We start from the raw sequence: 16,623 nt of genomic DNA on the forward strand, positions 1-16,623 counted from the left end.
TTCACGCCACCTTCTCAGAAGAGTCCTTTCATGCAAACTAAAAACTGCACAACAGAATGGGCATCCTCAGTTGTATAGCTGGCACTCAAATGATGAACTTGTGGATGCCTTGTTCAAAGATAGACATGAGATTATTTGAAGCCTAGAATTTACAAAAACATAAATGCATACATAGGTAAGGAAATATAGGACCAGTAATTGAATGTTTTAATATTTCATTCTAATCCCAGGATCAGGAAGGGGGTGAGCCTGCAGGAAACAGGAAAGCTATGGGGACAATTTGAAAGGAAAATAGAGGAGCAACAAGTGGCAAACCAAGCCTGACCTGTGGTGGCGCAGTGGATAAAACGCGGACCTGGAACGCTGAAGTTGCCGGCTCGAAACCCTGCGTTTGCCCGGTCAAGGCACACAAGAGAAGCAATTATGGTTGATGCTTCCCACTCCCCCCACACCCCACCTTTCTCTCTCTCTAAAATCAATAAATAAAATCTTAACAAAAATAAGGCAAACCAAAACCAATGAAGAGGGGATGGTTGAAGAACCTACAGAGAATGAGCGCATACATTGATCTTGAAACTTTAGGAAATGGTGATATATTTTAAATATGCACATGCAGAAATGTTCCTAAGAACGGCTCCGGAAGGCTGTGCCACATTTACACAGGCTCTGCCGCTCTGCAGCTCTGCAGCTGCAACGAGAAATATTTCACATGCACTTACAAGGTTTTATGTGTCATGAGACTACAGAATATTCTTTTTGTGTGTGTGTGTATGACAGAGACAGAGAGAGGGACAGACAGACAGGAAGGAGAGAGATGAGAAGCATCAATTCTTCATTGTGGCTCCTTAATCTCCTTAGTTGTTCATTGATTGCTTTCTCATATGTGCCTTGATGGGGGGGGGGGGGACTACAGCAGAGCAAGTGACCCCTGGCTCAAGCCAGCAACCTTGGGTATATGTCTATGAGCCTGTGCTCAAGCCAGCGACCTCGAGGTCTTGAACCTGGGTCCTCTGCTTCCCAGTCTGCCACTCTAGCCACTGCGCCACTGCCTGGTCAGGCCAGAATATTCTGGTCTACTCCCTAACATTATTATTATCATCATCATCAACAAAAATGCTAAATGTTTAGGGAATTCTAAGGATTAGCAAAACAATTGGCTTTAGCTACTAAATACATTATAATTTTTAAATATTATGATTCTTGCCTTAAAAAAAGAATTATCCACAGCCCTGTGCAGTAGCTCAGTTGGTTAGAGTGTCATCCCGGAATGCCACAGCTGTGGGTTCTCTCCCCAGTCAGGGCACAGATACACTTGATCTTAGCCAAAAGGCCAAGAACTGATTGGTCAGGGCACATATAAGAATCAACCAATGAAAAAAAAAGAAAAAAGAATCAACCAATGAATGCATAAATAAGTGGAACAAACAATGTTACTCTTTCTCTCTCCTTTCCTCTCTCTCTCTAAAATCAATAAATAAAACTTTAAAAATTAAAAAGAAATTCAGAAGAAGATAATAATGCAAGGTATATACAACAAGGGTGAAATAAACGGTATTGACATGATGGAGTTTAGAAATTCAGGCAGGAAATCAAATGAGTTCTTACCATTAGAAGACAGATTTGGAGATGGGTTGTGCGTTGAGTGAGCTCTAGAAAGAAAGTGTATCACTTCAAAAGGCTGAGTCGGGCATGGCGAGGAGGGCAGGTGATACCAAGTAGGGGGAACGCCGTTATGGAAGTCAGGTAGGCCAAAGTAAGTGAGAATGGAGGACTGAGACTCAATTAGTGTGTCTATTTGACGAGGATAATAAAAATAGTAAAAACGACCAGGGCAGACTATATTCCCCCAAAATAAATGCAACAAACAGCAATACTTTCAGCCCCACATACTAGAGCTTCCCAGTCCCCATCAGATGATGGAATCTATTTCTCCACCCCTTGAATCTGGGGTTTGAACAGTGGGCTTCTGACTGCTCCCACTAGCAGAGCACACTGAAAGGGATACTATGTGACTTCCAAGGCTAGGTCATAAAAGGATACAGTTTCTGCCTAATTCTCTCTTAGTTCACTCACCTTTGGACCTTGGCTACCATGTTGTGAAGGAGCCCAGGCCACAGGGAGAAACCACATGTAGCTGTCCCAGTCGACAATCCCAGCCAAGGTCTCAGCTGACAACTGGAATCAACCCAGACTCATTCGTGCATGAAGATTCAGAGGTTCCAGCCCTGACTTGGAGCCTTCCAGCTGAGGCACCAGGTGGCACAGAGGAGAGAGAGGCCATCGCTGCTGTACTGTGTCCAGATTCCCCATTCTCATACTCTTGAGCACAGTAAATGATTGCCCCAGGCCAGTGGTCAGCAAACTCATTAGTCAACAAAGCCAAATATCAACAGTACAACGATTGAAATTTCTTTTGAGAGCCAAATTTTTTAAACTTAAACTATATAGGTAGGTCCATTCCTTATCGAGGTGGCGCCCACACATGGTATTTTGTGGAAGAGCCACACTCGAGGGGCCAAAGAGCCACATGTGGCTTGCAAGCCGCAATTTGCCAACCAGGGCCCCAGGCCAATAACTTCTGGGGTAACTTGTTACATAGCTATGGTACCTGCAACACCAACATTAACAAAGTGTTACATGAAGCCATGTGCAGTGTTTGATGCCTTACATTTTGTATCACTTAGCTATCTGTGTAACAAATCACCCAACCTCAGTGGCTTAAAACAGTAGTTTATTATCATAGCTCACACATCTGTGAGTCTCTGGCAGACCCGCTGACCTATACTGGGTTTGCCCGTGTATCTAAGTGTTGACTGGGCGCTCTGCCCCAGGCTGGGCTCGGCTGGAGCAGGTTAGCTGGGGCAGATCCATCCATTCACTCTGTGTCCTTATCTTCTTGTTGGATCTAGTGGGCTGGCCCTATGTCATTTTCATGGAGAGGCAGCAGGACCAGAACAGGTTTCTTGGGGCCTACGGTTGGAAATGGACCATCACTTGTACCAAATTCTACTGGCCAAATCAAGTCCCATGGTCAGGCCCAGATTAAAGAGGTAGGAAGACAGCTTTATCCTGTTTATTGTACTGCAAAGTCACAGTACCCAAAGGCTGTGTACAAAGGGTGGGGTAAAGCATTGGAGCCATTAACTCCATCTGCTACGTATTTAATTTCATAATTATCAAGTAAGTGTCATTATTATCTCCATTTCCTAAATTTAATTGACAAACTGAGGCTCAGAGACTTTAAACAGTGTGAAGTAAGAGCATCCCTGGAGCTCACAGTGAGACTGCTGGGTGCTCCTTTAGCTGTCGCATCACCACAAACTGTCTAAACAGCCAAGCTCAGAAGCGGCCTTTGCTCCTCGCTTTAGCTGCCGGACCACAGCAGGTACAGGCGTGCTGGTCACCCACTTTTCCTACCTTACACAGGTTCTTGACCTTCCTCTAACTGGCCCTCAAGGTGACTATACCAACATGCCTGTGTTTCCGTTTGCCTCGGGCACCACTAGAAGTCCAAATCCCCTTCCCCATACCACCTCAATTTGTCTATGAATATGGCCCCCTCTCCCCCTCCTCCATAACCCCCGGAACCCTTCCTGGGCCCTCTGAGACTGGTGACCTGTCATCAGCACTCTGTCTATGACATCCTCTGAACACTCCCTTCCCTTCCATGCCCCCCTTCCCTTCCATGCCCTGCCTGAAACCCACTGACCCCCAGGGCCCTGCTTCCCCTGCCCTGCGGTCCACTCAGAAGGATGCAGACTTCTCCTCTTATACCATGTTCATTTGCACTTGAAGATGAGAGATGAAAACAATACCCTTCTTGTTTCCTATTGTAGCCTTATGTATTGTCTTCTTGCTCTTCAAAATTTAGATCCTTTGAAGTTCATGCTATCAGACAGTACAACTCCAAATGTTGCTGCCCCACTTTCCTCCGTGTCTCCCCTCATTCACTGAAGAGTGTAGCATCTGGCTGTCCATCTTCTTCTTCATCCAGGCTCCTGTTGCCCTTCTTGATGTCTGCCCACACTAATGCTGAGGTCTCCTAGTTCCTTGTACTCCTCGCCTCCAATGATTTTCCCCCTTATCTCACTTCAGGGCCAACTCCTATGGCCATACGCTTGCCCAACAATTACGAATAACTAGCACCACTTCTGACCACCTTCCTTATCTTTCAAGTGTCCTCTTTATCAGATACCTTTTATTAGCTTCTTTTAGAACTGTAATGGAAGTTCCATTACAACTTCCAATTCACAGAGTCTATCATTTTTTCCACTATCCCCTACCCCTGCAGACACACTTCCCATGGATCTCCTTAGGTGTAATGCTTCATCGTCAGAGTCCCTCACCGAGGCCCAAGGCAAGCAGTTTCCTCTTTAGAAAGATGCTACAGGAATTGCACACATCACACTTCACATCCATTGGATGGATCAAACTTAATTGCTGCTTGACACTCGGCTGCAAAGAAGTCTCAGAAACGTCATCTCTTCCTGGGCAAAACCAGCTGAAAACTCAGGCCATTCTATTCTTAGAAGAAAAGGGCAATATGGACACCTGGAGACAGCAATCTTTGTCATATTAGTTAATGCTACTAAGTAGAACAAACAGTTGATGCTTCTCTTTCTCTCTCTCTCTCTCTCCCCTCCCCACTCCCCTGTCTCTGTCTCTCTCCCCATTCCTTTCTCTTTCTTTCTCTCAACTCAATGAGCAACTTTAAAAAAAAATTAGAATTAAAAGCAAATGTATAATGAATTCTAACCTATGAAAATAAAGCCAGCCTGGCCTGTGGTGGCGCAGTGGATCCAGCGTCGGCCCGGGACGGTGAGGTCGCTGGTTCGAAACCGTGGGCTTGTCCAGACAAGGCACATATGACAAGCAAGCAATGAACAACTAAAGTGAAGCAACTATGAGTCAATGCTTCTTGCCCCTCCTCCTCTCTCTGTAAAATCGAAAAATAAAATCTTTATATATAAAGAAAATAAATCCACTGTTAGTAATAAGTATCTCTCAGGAGGCTACAAAATAGAGGAAGAAATCTAACCCTGCTCTAGGGATTGTGGTTTCCTAGCCCTGTGTTTGCTCTGGGCTCAGGTGGATTTTGCCATCCTGTGGGTAAATAATGTTATTGATATTTATCACACCCTACAACATATCTGAAGGCTGAAAATCTATCACTTTAAGACTTATTGAGGAATTGTGATGCATTCTATCCTTGATAAATGAACAATTTTACCTCTTGACTAGATATTTATATAAAGTCTCTAGTTTTAAAACAATTCGAATCATTTCAAGAAACAGATGATTTTCAACTGATGTAGAAACAAACAGAAAAATCAGTTATTCAAAGGATTAACCTTAAGGAAATTGGCAAAATTTTACTAAACCAAGTGTGTATGAATAAATAAAGTCTTTAAAAAAAAACAAGATCAATTGCCGGGGTCCAGCCCCGGGGGGAATCCAGGGGTCCCACAGGAGGAGACGGCATCAGCGAAATCGAGTGAGAGAGCCGAATTCTTTTCTTTCTCTTTATTCTCTAGTTAGCATTTACTGCCAGGCATCTCCACCAAATGCTAGTACAGCTCCTTTTTTATACACACACACCAAGTTACAATTACATGGTATTAATCATTGCTTCTGTTTCACTATGTTTACATGTTTCCAGATAACAGTTAATTTATATCTATAAACTACAAATCAGGTGGCAAATCATTCAAAGTACAACTACAAAATAACTTGAATAGCGATAACAACATTGGTAAAAGCTTTTAAAGGATTAGTACTAACTAATAACTCAACTTTACTGTTGTTGTGAGTCAAGGGGCAGAGAGAGATTAACAGACGAAATCATTAAGGATTAGCAAAGGACCACCGCTTGCTCAGGCAAATGGCCTTGAGTTTATGCAGTGTCCTAACTTTTCTCACAAGATAACAAAAGGCTTGCCCATTAAGAAATTGACATAACATTAAGAGTAACTTTTACTTAAAGATATATAGAGTGCACTTGCAAGATAGCTTAGTAGCAACATAATTTCAGAAGACATTTATTGCTATTGCTTCTATGGATGCCCCCCTATTCCTCTCATTATCTGAAGAAAAAAATCTTGGAAAGTACACAAACCTCATGAGAGTGTCTCACTGAGAAAGCCCAGCAACTGCCTTCAGTCATAAAACAAGTCTCTTAGCAAAACATTCTTTTCTTGCTGACTGCGTCCCCATCCCAGGCCACGCAACGGGCCATTCCATTACTCCTTTCCTAAGATTCTATTGTCTAGTCAAATTTTATTTATTTACTATATTCACACACTAGTTAAGTTCTAACTATATTCTTCTCAGAGTGTTCCACCATCTGCAGGTCAGGTAAGCAAGAAGAAAGGAATGTTTCTCTACTCTATCACATGAAAAGGCTAGGGAGAAAAAATGATGAATTAAGTGAAGGCCAAAAGGTGCTCTGTGCACAGCCACTGACTCTTATCCATTCACAAGTCACAATCTATTCTTTCTAACATGATTAAGAAGAAATTCTCCTACAAACTTAACCCTTTATGAGGGATATCATAGCCAGCCTCTTATGTCTATGAGCCCAGGCAAAGGGGCTTACAGGCTTTTCTGTGGAACTCACACCCTCTGTCTCATTTCCAAAGAAATTCCTACGAATCTACAGGGAAAGCATGGTACTATTATCCCTGCGCCATAAATAATAGCACACACCCAGAAAAGGGGGGATATAAGGCCAGATTAATTCAAAAAGTCAAAGGGGGAAGTATCGTTGTGCCTTTCCTTTGTGGTGACTTTGTCAACCCGCAGCCATTGGTCTTCACTGCGGTGACTCTGTCAACCAGCAGCCGTTGGTCTTCTCTGCTGTGACTTTGTCAATCAGCAGTTTCTGATCTTCTTCTGCTGTGACCTTGTCAGCCAGCAGTTGTGGGTCTTCTGCTGTGACCTTGTCAGCCAGCAGTTGTTGATCGGCTCCCAACAATCAATGTTCTACCTTTCCAGTGTTTTATCACTAAAAATGGTCATCCTTAATTTTCTTGTTTTACAGAAGCATTTAAAATATAACTATAACACTAGATGGAAATGTTTTGATTATAGAAGGTCTTTCTAGAATATGTCTGTTCTTGCTAAATTCAATAACTGAGTGAGTGCTATTTGTCATGGGAAATAGATTGTTTTCAACTGATGTAGAAACAGAGAAATCAGTTATTTAAGTGATTTAATAAATGCATTTTGATGATGCTTTTATGAAGGCATTTATATTTAATCAGGGCAAACTCCTGCTTTCATGTCTCAATTTTATATATGCTATAGAGTTTCTTTTTTCCCCTTTTTATTTAATTAATTGGAGTGACACTTGTTAACAAAATTATACAGGTTTCTGGTGCACAATGCTATAGAGTTTCTTTTCCTATCACAATGAAGTTTAACACATTATATAATTAATATATATTTGACAGACTTAAGGAGCATCATAATTGGTTTCAACACCTTCACATTCTCCTGGATTGATAGCTTCTTATTTCTAAGGCAGGTGGAAAAACCTTTGAACTTGTACCTCTAATATTTCACAAATAGCAATAAGATTTTGGGCGAGTCACTGCTTAGTTTTCTACTTGTAATAAAGGGATAGTATTACATCATTTGATGGTTACAAGCTTCAAAGGAGATATCATGTGATTAAAGCCTTATAGTAAATCTATCATTATTATTATTACTATTATTATTTCTTAATTTGGCAGGTAGTAGAAAATAGCAAATTCCTCTTTTTAAATTAAATTTTATTGTATTGACTTGAGAAAGTGAGGGCGAGAGAGAAAGAGACATTCATTTCTTGTTCCACTTATTTATGCATTTATTGGTTGATTCCTGCATGTGCCTTGATCAGGGATCAAACCCACAACCTTGGCGTATTGGGATTACACTCTAACCAACTGAGCTACCTAGCCAGGGCTCATGTTTCTTTAAATCTCCATTTTTCCTAAACATCCATTCTTTTTGCCTACTGGCTCTCTCATAACTTTGAAGAACCATCCTACATTAATCCAGAACCTTGTTCTCAAGAAGGTATTTGAATAGCACCCCTTGATTTTCTCACAGAAACTCTTGTTTAAACAAAGACTACCTAGCCCTGGGCGGCTCAGTTGGTTAGAGCATCATCCTGACACACCAAGGTTGCAGGTTCGATCCCTGGTCAGGGCACATGCAAGAAACAACCAATGAATGCTTAAATGAGTGGAACAGCAAATAGGTTTTCTCTGTGTGTCTCTCTCCCCCTTTCTGTCTCTCAATAAATAAAAGTTAAAAAGAAAAAAGACTAGTCCTTGGTATTTATGCAGATTCCTTCCATTCTGGTCTGTAATCTACAATAATGTTACTGCCACCTCACTTTTTTCTTTTGGAGAAGAAATGAAATTGGCCTATGTAGTTCCAGTTTCAACAATAATTCTCTAAGCTATAGTTTGTAGATTAACTGCAGATATAATTTACCTTCTATGATGTATTTTATAAGAAAGTTGTCTAGGTAGAATTATCGGTCAATCAGAAACCTCTATCAAGTTGAAGCTATATGAGTAAGAAGATAAAATTGGCAGGTAAATCAAAGATAATGTGACCACTAGAAGAATATTTTAATAATATTCTGAGCAAGTCTGAGCCAGCCCTTTAATTTTCACCGTTTTTAACTATTCCAAATCACAGCTGTTCAATTTGTGAATCAAGATAAGGCCTATGTAGCTGACAGCCAAGAATCAGAGAAAGAGGAAACCCATGTAATTAAACAGTGTTTAATATTAATTACATTTACAACACAATAGCAGGACTTCTTGAGAATATCAATTCTCTTTCAACAAGAAGACAAGCTATGCCTTCAAGAACCATTACTGGTTGTAAAATAAGGTTTCATTAGGTTTATTCTTGATTTTTTAATGGAAAATTTTATTCAATAACTCTTTAATTTCATCAAATATCCAGTAAGCATTCTAATTTCTAATTGTCTCATAACTCTCATCTTTTTTTATAGCTTATTTGAATTAGGGTCTAAATAGATTCCCATGCTGTGACTGATTGATATGACAGGTCTCGTAAGTGTCTTTTAATCTGTCGATCCTCTCACCCTAAATCTATTTTTTGAAGAAATTGGATCATTTGTCCTACAGCTTCCTCCAGGCCTGGATTTTTTTTGTTGTTGATTGCATCCTTGATGTGTAGCTTAGCATGTCGCTGCATCCTCTGTATTTTTTTTTTTTTTTGTAAGATGATCTAGAAGTTTGACCATATTCAAGATTTATATATTCGGGTGGTGGGGTGTGGTAAGACTAGCTTATAGGTGGTAGCATGTTCTTCAGGAAGCACATAATAACTGGTGTTTCCCTTTCTGTGATGTTGGCAGATGTCAGCGCTTGCTAGCACCATCTCTTAATTCATTAGAGATTGCAAAATGGTGATATTTTTTCATTCCTTATTCCTTTTCCCACATAATATTGACAAGTTCTGAAGATTGGGACATGGACATATTTTGGGGGGCCATTATTCAACTCATATCCATCTACTATTTGGTACTTGGTATACAGGCTGGATGAATGCTTAATTATTTTTCTTTATTTACCAATCTTCAAAATAACGAGTTGTTTCTTTAGTGTCCTCCCATGGTGACTATTAGGTTTGGGTGCAGGGTACCTTTAAACTCAAGGCCTCTTTAAAACTCAAATTCCCCTCACCCAACCTCCCACTAGGGCAACTTCTTCATTAAACATCTCCCTCACCAGACCTCTCCAACCCTTAAGCAACTCCCCCCACCCTGGGAAGGTCCTGGGAAACGGCCTTGGGACAAGGCCATTGGGAGGGACCCGAGTGTTGGGAAAAAAGGGAGACAGTCTGTGACCAAGGCCACAAACCAGGATATGCTAAGTTGAGCGTGTCCAGGTGCACAAAACCCTATGCCAGCAAACGCCTGCAGCAACCCCTGTATCAGAAACTGCCTTTATGCAGCTCTCTGCTGATTACACTAGGGTCTCAGCCCATCTGTTTTGCAGATGCATAAGTAAACTTCTAAAACTCATCAGGCCTTGGGCAGACCTAACCGTGACAAATTAGAATTTTCACGTTTTGTTTTTCGAAGAGAAACTTTCTCTCATCTACTGTGTTAGTTTCCTGAGGCTGTTGTAATAAATAACCACAAACTTCAGGACTGAAAAAACAATAGGAGTTTATTCCCTCACAGTTCTGGATGCCAAAAGTCCAGAATAAAGGTGTTGGCAGGGCCGTACTCCCACCAGAGGTTCCTGGGGAACATCTGTTCTCTGCCTCTTTCAACTTCTGGCGGCTGCTGGCATTCCTTGTGAGTGCATCACTCCAATTTCTACCACTCTAACATGATTTCCTCTTCCTCTTGGTTGTTCACCTATGTGTCCTGTATAAGGACAGCCTGTCACTGGATTCAGGGTGTGCCAGTGTCTACTCCAGGATGATCTCATTGCAAAATCCTTAATTACAGTACCAAAGACCCTTTCCCCACATAATATTGACAGGCTCTGGGGGCTGCGACATGGACATATCTTTTGAGGGCCATCATTTGACTCACTCCATCTACTATTTGATACTTAGATGGTAGTACAGACTGGCTGGATGCTTAATTATTTTTATTTACCAGTCTTCAAAACGAGTTGTTTCCTTAGTGTCCTCCAATGGTGAACAATTAGAATTTTCATATTTCGTTCTTTGGCAGCATTATAAATTAATGGATTTGAATATTTGATGTGGTTCAACTTGCTGCAAGAATTATCCTACTGGCCCTGGCCGATTGGCTCAGTGGTAGAGCGTCGGCCTGGCGTGCAGGAGTCCCGGGTTGATTCCCGGCCAGGGCACACAGGAGAAGCGCCTATCTGCTTCTCCACCCCTCCCCCTCTCCTTCTTCTCTCTCTCTTTCTTCCCCTCCCGCAGCTGAGGCTCCACTGGAGCAAAGTTTGCCTGGGTGCTGAGGATGGCTCCATGGCCTCTGCCTCAGGTGCTAGAATGGCCCTGGTTGCAACAGAGCATCGCCCCTTGGTGGGCATGCCGGGTGAATCCTGGTCGGGCACATGCGGGAGTCTGACTGCCTCTCCGTTTCCAACCTCAGGAAAAAAAAACCAAAAAACAAAAACAACTATCCTACTGATGTGCAAAAGTGTCTCCTTGGCCAGTGGGACCTTCTTTATGTTGGCTCCTAAATTCTTTTGATGTGATACTAGTAGTCTTTGATATCTTCTGTTATGGGTTGAATTGTGTCTTGCTAAAAAGATGTGTTAAAATCCTAACCACAATTTTTCAGAAAATACCCTTATTTGGAAATAGGGTCTTTGTAGAGGCAATCAAGTTAAAATGAGGTCATTAGGGTGAGCCTAAACCGAATATGACTGGTATCTTTATAAAAATGGGAAATTTGGAGCAGGCACGCACAGAGGGTAAACAATGTGAAGACAAGAGGAGAATGCCACATAACCATGAAGGCAAGACATCTGTGTGATGTGATCACAAGCCAAGGAAAGCCAAGGACTGCTAGCCACCACCAACTGCTGGGAAGAGGCAAGGCAATTTTGCCTGAAATGTCAGACTGAGTATGGCCCTGCTGACAGCTTGATTTCGGACTTCTGGTTTCCAATACATTTCTATTGTATTAAGTCACCTACATAGAGAGATGCCTTCATATCTGTAGGTAGATTTTCTTCCTTCTTAGCATTTTTGCTTAAATACTTATTTGGACAGTAAACATTTAAATGTTTGGACATATAAGACTTGGTGTTTATTTTGTTAACAGTATATTAAAATTTATGCATTGATTAGTTTTCCCTTTTCTTCTTTTATTTGGCTGTTACCTAGTGTTTAGACAGAATATTAGTATTAAAGGAAAGAAGTAACTTTTTAACTGACATGAAACATTTTAAAGTTTAAAAAAAGGATACATCACAAAGAAAGGGCACTATTATGTATTTCTCTGTTTAACCTTTTGAGTAGTGAGGGTTTTTTTCATGCTTGCTGACCCAAAAAATGAAATTAGTTCCATTTACAGTTTTATTAACTTAAAATCATGTTTGTTCAATAACCAATTTATGGAAACAAGAGGAACATACATTTGCCTTTTTTAAATGTTGCCTTACACATTTTTAAAATAAAAATTTTTGTAGGATCGTACTCTGGATGGTCAGAGGCCAAGGATGTACATAAACGTTTGTACAGTACTACTCAAAGGCTTTAAGTATATGGCTGTTACAAAGCATGAATTCACAAATGGAAAATCCAGTATAAATATTTCATATGGTATAAGGAATTGCTAAAACTAGGGTTAGTCAAGCTTTTGGGCAGAAAGAAGGAAAAAAGGTTCAGATAAATCCAGTCTTACATGGCAGTTTTCTGTTCACAAATTTTCAGTTTTCTGAATTAAAGGGCTGTAGCGTCTCAATTATTCAGACTCACTCTTTTGGTCCAAGATAAAAAAAAAAGTCTTTCTGAAACTAAATTGACAGGTACACATATTTTGATTGAAGGCAAATTATAGCAAAATGAGGACTGGGAAACAATGTATTGGAATGGAATCTATGATGGTTACTTAGACGCCAGGCGAACTGGGCAACAGATCTGGGGAAACATTAATCAAGTGTTTAAGCAATGTTGCAATTTACAGTGTGTAAAGAGAGAGGCCCATTCAGGACTGGGCTTCCAGGGAGTCTTCAGGAGGCCAGGATTGGGCTTTCTGCTCTTTCAATCAGGTAACTATATTCCATTATTTCTTAGGTCAGACTCAGTCAGAACATACCTGTGTCATCAATTCCTAAAGGAGTAATTCTGTGGAGAGTAAATCCCATACATTCTTCCCTTGTCCTGTCTGAGAATCTTAATGTTAACTGATAGCAAAACACTTGATCATTTAGTTAAGAATACTAACTGGTAGGGAAGACAAAGCGGAGGGTGAGGGACTCCACGTGCAGAGTTGGTAGTAGGTATATAAGAAGGTAACTAGAAGTCCTTTTAAAATGCTGCAGTGAAATTGAACAGGAATGGTTTACTTTTCCAGGCTGATGGTCAGCTGAGTAGTAAATAAACTACAAATGTTAATAGGACCATAATTTTAAATATCAAGAGCAGTATGATTTCCTGTGCATTTTTAAAAAATGCCCCCAAACAGGCAGCTGTACAGAGAACTGAGAAACAAAATGTGTTAAGAGCTGAATGGAGGCTTAGATGGCTTTAAAAGAAATCTCAAGGTTAATAGATATTCTGTACCTATCCACACCTTCCCACTTTGAGTATTAACGGTAATCTCTTCCTTCACATCCTGGCTGGCTGCATCTGTTCCTCTCGCTAGCAGGATGTCTGGTATTCTTCAAATCTGCTTTCAGCGGCGTAGAACTTGGGCATTTTGTTTGCTTTGTCTTTTAACTCCTTCGCAGACTATATTCCAAGTCTCTAGAAATTCCTAAGCACAAGAAAATGAGGTACCGTGAATTGTGCCTTTTAAATAGAGCATTCTCTGTTCTGCCTGAAATGTTGACATAAAGGTAGGATTTGCTTGGACAAAGTAGGTCAAATGCATGCCTATTTATTGACATTTTCTGCCAGCTCTGTCGCAGGGAGAGGCCGCGTGAGTTGGTGGGTTGGGGCAAGCATTTCAGACTTTAGTTACTACGTGCTAGCCACGTGGAGTCACAGAATTTCGGAAATATTTTTAAAATACCAGGGAAAGTCATCGTGCAGTCATAATCTGGTAGTTGGTGTTTTGGTTTGTTTTCTTGGAATTTCCACTACGGAGAGAAGTCATTTACAAGTTAGGGGTCAGACCTCGGGGAACTTAAGACATTCAGACTTCTTAAACTGTACTTAGGAAGACAAACAATTCAGCCGATTTCAGGGACTATGAACTCCAGAATGTTAAGAGTGGGCTCAAATAAGCTTTCACGTCATGTGGGAACACATACACAATTTTGCAAGCGCAAGGCCCACGCCGGACGAGATGCGCGAACGCCTCGGGGCGCTGAGTCCAAACCTAGCTCCTTGCCAAGCAGATGACTCCGCACTTAAACCTCGGCCCTCAGTCCGAGCGCGCCCGGCGCCGGAAGCCGGGCCACGTGACCTGTCCTCCGCGGCCGTTCCCACCGAGGCCCCTTGCACACCTCCTAGCTCCCCCAGCGCGGGACGGGACGGTGCCCGAACGCCTGACAGGAGGCGGTCCCGGCTGTCCCGAATCCGGGCGTCCCCAGAGTTCACGCTTCTTCCAGCAGTGGTTTGCAAGTTCCCCACATCAAAAGAGCTGAGGGAGACTTCCGCCCCGGTGATCACGAGACTCGCGGGGGCGGCGATCGTCCGACTTCACTACCCCAGTCCCCGGACTCCGCCCGCCCAGCGCCCTCCGGGGCGCGCGACGACCAGGCTCTCGCGGTGTCTGCGCTCGGCCCCGCCCCCTGCCCCCGCCCTTTCCGCCCCGCCCTCCCCTCCGCCCTGTCTCTCGGCGGCAGCGGCGGCGGCGGCGGCTCGCGCAGCTCGTTGGCTCACTATATAAAGGGAAGAAGCGGGCGGACCGGACGGCTGGAGCTGCAGCCGGTGGCGGCAGCGGCGGCGCGGGGAGCGGCGACCGGTGGTGGTTTCCCTCCTGGGCGAGGGGTGGGGAGCGGGCAACGCCCCCCCGGACCCCCTAAGGGTCGTGGCATTTTTAAAAATTTTTTTTTTAGGGCGATTCTCGAGGTTTTTAGCTTCGGGAGGACGGCCCCCTCCTCCTCCTCTCGCCGCTCCCCTCTACTTCAGGATCCGATTTTGGTTTTAAAGTACCCTCCCCCCCGTTTTGCGGTGGCTTGCTTGGGTCACCCTCCGGTGTTTCGGTTTCTTTTTTTTTTTTTTCTTTTCTTTTTGTTTTTTTAAATCTTGTTTTCTCGGGGTTGCCCCCCTCTTGTTTGTGTTGTGTGTGGAAATGGCGAACTCGGCAAATACAAACACCGTGGTAAGGACGTGGATCGGTGGCCGGCGGGGGCTTCGTGTAGGCGGCAGCAACGGCCGGGCCGGGCGGGGGCGGGGACGGCGGCGACTCCCGGCCTCGACTCTCCCGGGCCGCCCGCGCGGCCGCCGCCGCCGCCGCCACTTCCCGCCTCGGGCGGCGCGGGCCGGGCGGCGGGCGCGGGGGGGGCGCGAGGGCCGAGGCCGCGGGGAGGGCGGGGGCGCCGGCGGGGGCGGCCCGGGCCGCGGAGGCCGTTGGGCCGGGGCGAGCGCGCGGCCCCGGCCCCGGCCCCAGACCCCGGCCGCCGGGAGGGAGGGACGGAGGGCGGGCGGGCGCGCGGGGAGCCGCCGCTTGTCCCCGAAGCGGGCCCGGCCGCGCTGGCGCGAGAAGGGCTCCCCGAAGCCTCGGAGCAGAAGCCGCGCCTGGGGAATTGGGCGAGTCCCCGAGACCGCCGGGACCCACGGTGCTGCGGTGTGAGGCTCACGGCCACTGCGGGGATTGCTCTGGGTGAGCTGGCGGCCGTGCTTAGGGAGCCTTCACTGGGGCCATTTTATGTTTAAAAAAAAAAAAAAAAGAGGACGAAGGTTGGAAAGCACTTATCTCGGTTCCTTCCGAATCGGTAAAATGGCGAAGGGGAAGCAAAACCCCCATCGTACCTCCGACTAGCAAAAGCACCGAAGCAAACAAACAACAAAGTGCCCCCGCTTTCGCCTTGAAATTTGCCTACTTCTCCCCGTTTGTCCCTTTTTGGTTACTTGCGATCACGTAGGTTTGCAAAAAGCAGTCACATCAATAACCTTGTCAGTCACCAACGCAATGTGATCACTCGTCCACCCCACTCTTATTTTTATTGTGACCATAAAACACGTTTTTTGCCCGGTCCCAAATGCCGCAGACAAGCCCGCGGCCGCCCGACTCCGTACCGTTGGCGACTCGGGTCGATCCATCATGGCTGCGGCCGCTTACCCCGCTTTTCAGTCCCTGAGCCTTGTGGTCCTCCTCCCTTTGGCTGCCCTGTTTATATAGAGCCATTGCCGCTCTCTAATATAGACTCTGCCAGGATGGGAAGGTGCTTTTCAGGCCTACGTCACCGCCTCTCCATTTAAACACCAGATCCGGCTTTAAATAGTGAGAGCTGCTGAGAGCGGGGCTGGGAGGTGCGTGCTCCCTAGGCGAGAGGCAGGCGCGTGCAGAGCTCAGCTTATTTCTAGAGCCTGTCCTTGTACTCTGATTTTGCACCCAGCGGAGGCTGCCTTCCGAGCCCCAAGTTTTTTGTTTTGATGCCGCAGCTGGGATTGGCCGTCTTTGTTAGGAGGAAATAGAATTGCTGTTCCCTTTATATTTCTTTTTTTCTTTCTTTTTTTTTTTAAAGGAGAGTTTTAGCTCAGATGTCTAATCGCGTTTGTTATTAGATGTGTGCATTAATGTAGGGGAATTAAAAAAAATGCTTTCTGCATTCATTGTTAGCTACAGAGGACTTGACTTTGATAGTGTGTTGTTCATCAAGTATTCAGTAAATATGTTAGAACTATAATTCACAGTATTTCATTATGCTTTTCTGTAATACATATAGAAGGCACAAAGCTTTTCAAAGAAATAGATTAAGTGCCTCAAGCGTTAACAGGATCATATGTCCACAGCACATATATGTATAGGGAAATTGTGAGTAATGA

General features: G+C 44.0%; 1 protein-coding gene and 1 long non-coding RNA gene across 2 annotated transcripts in view; one reads left to right on the plus strand and one right to left on the minus strand.

Annotated features, from left to right (window-relative positions):
- Positions 1–2,723: 2,723 nt before the first annotated feature.
- LOC136376452 (uncharacterized) lies at positions 2,724–16,016 on the minus strand. Its single transcript, XR_010746183.1, has 3 exons — positions 15,874–16,016; positions 4,757–4,936; positions 2,724–2,970 (listed from the first exon to the last, which is right to left on the minus strand). It is a non-coding gene; the product is annotated as an uncharacterized lncRNA (long non-coding RNA).
- The window catches only part of GTF2A1 (general transcription factor IIA subunit 1), a 47,094-nt gene continuing 44,946 nt past the window's right edge, over positions 14,476–16,623 (plus strand). Inside the window, exon 1 of the mRNA XM_066342519.1 lies at positions 14,476–14,956. Coding sequence (XP_066198616.1) covers positions 14,927–14,956 — 30 coding nt within the window. The 5' untranslated portion in view covers positions 14,476–14,926. The remainder of the gene's footprint in view (positions 14,957–16,623) is intronic.

This window comes from Saccopteryx leptura, chromosome 6, assembly GCF_036850995.1.
Source record: "Saccopteryx leptura isolate mSacLep1 chromosome 6, mSacLep1_pri_phased_curated, whole genome shotgun sequence".
Taxonomy (NCBI): domain Eukaryota; kingdom Metazoa; phylum Chordata; class Mammalia; order Chiroptera; family Emballonuridae; genus Saccopteryx; species Saccopteryx leptura.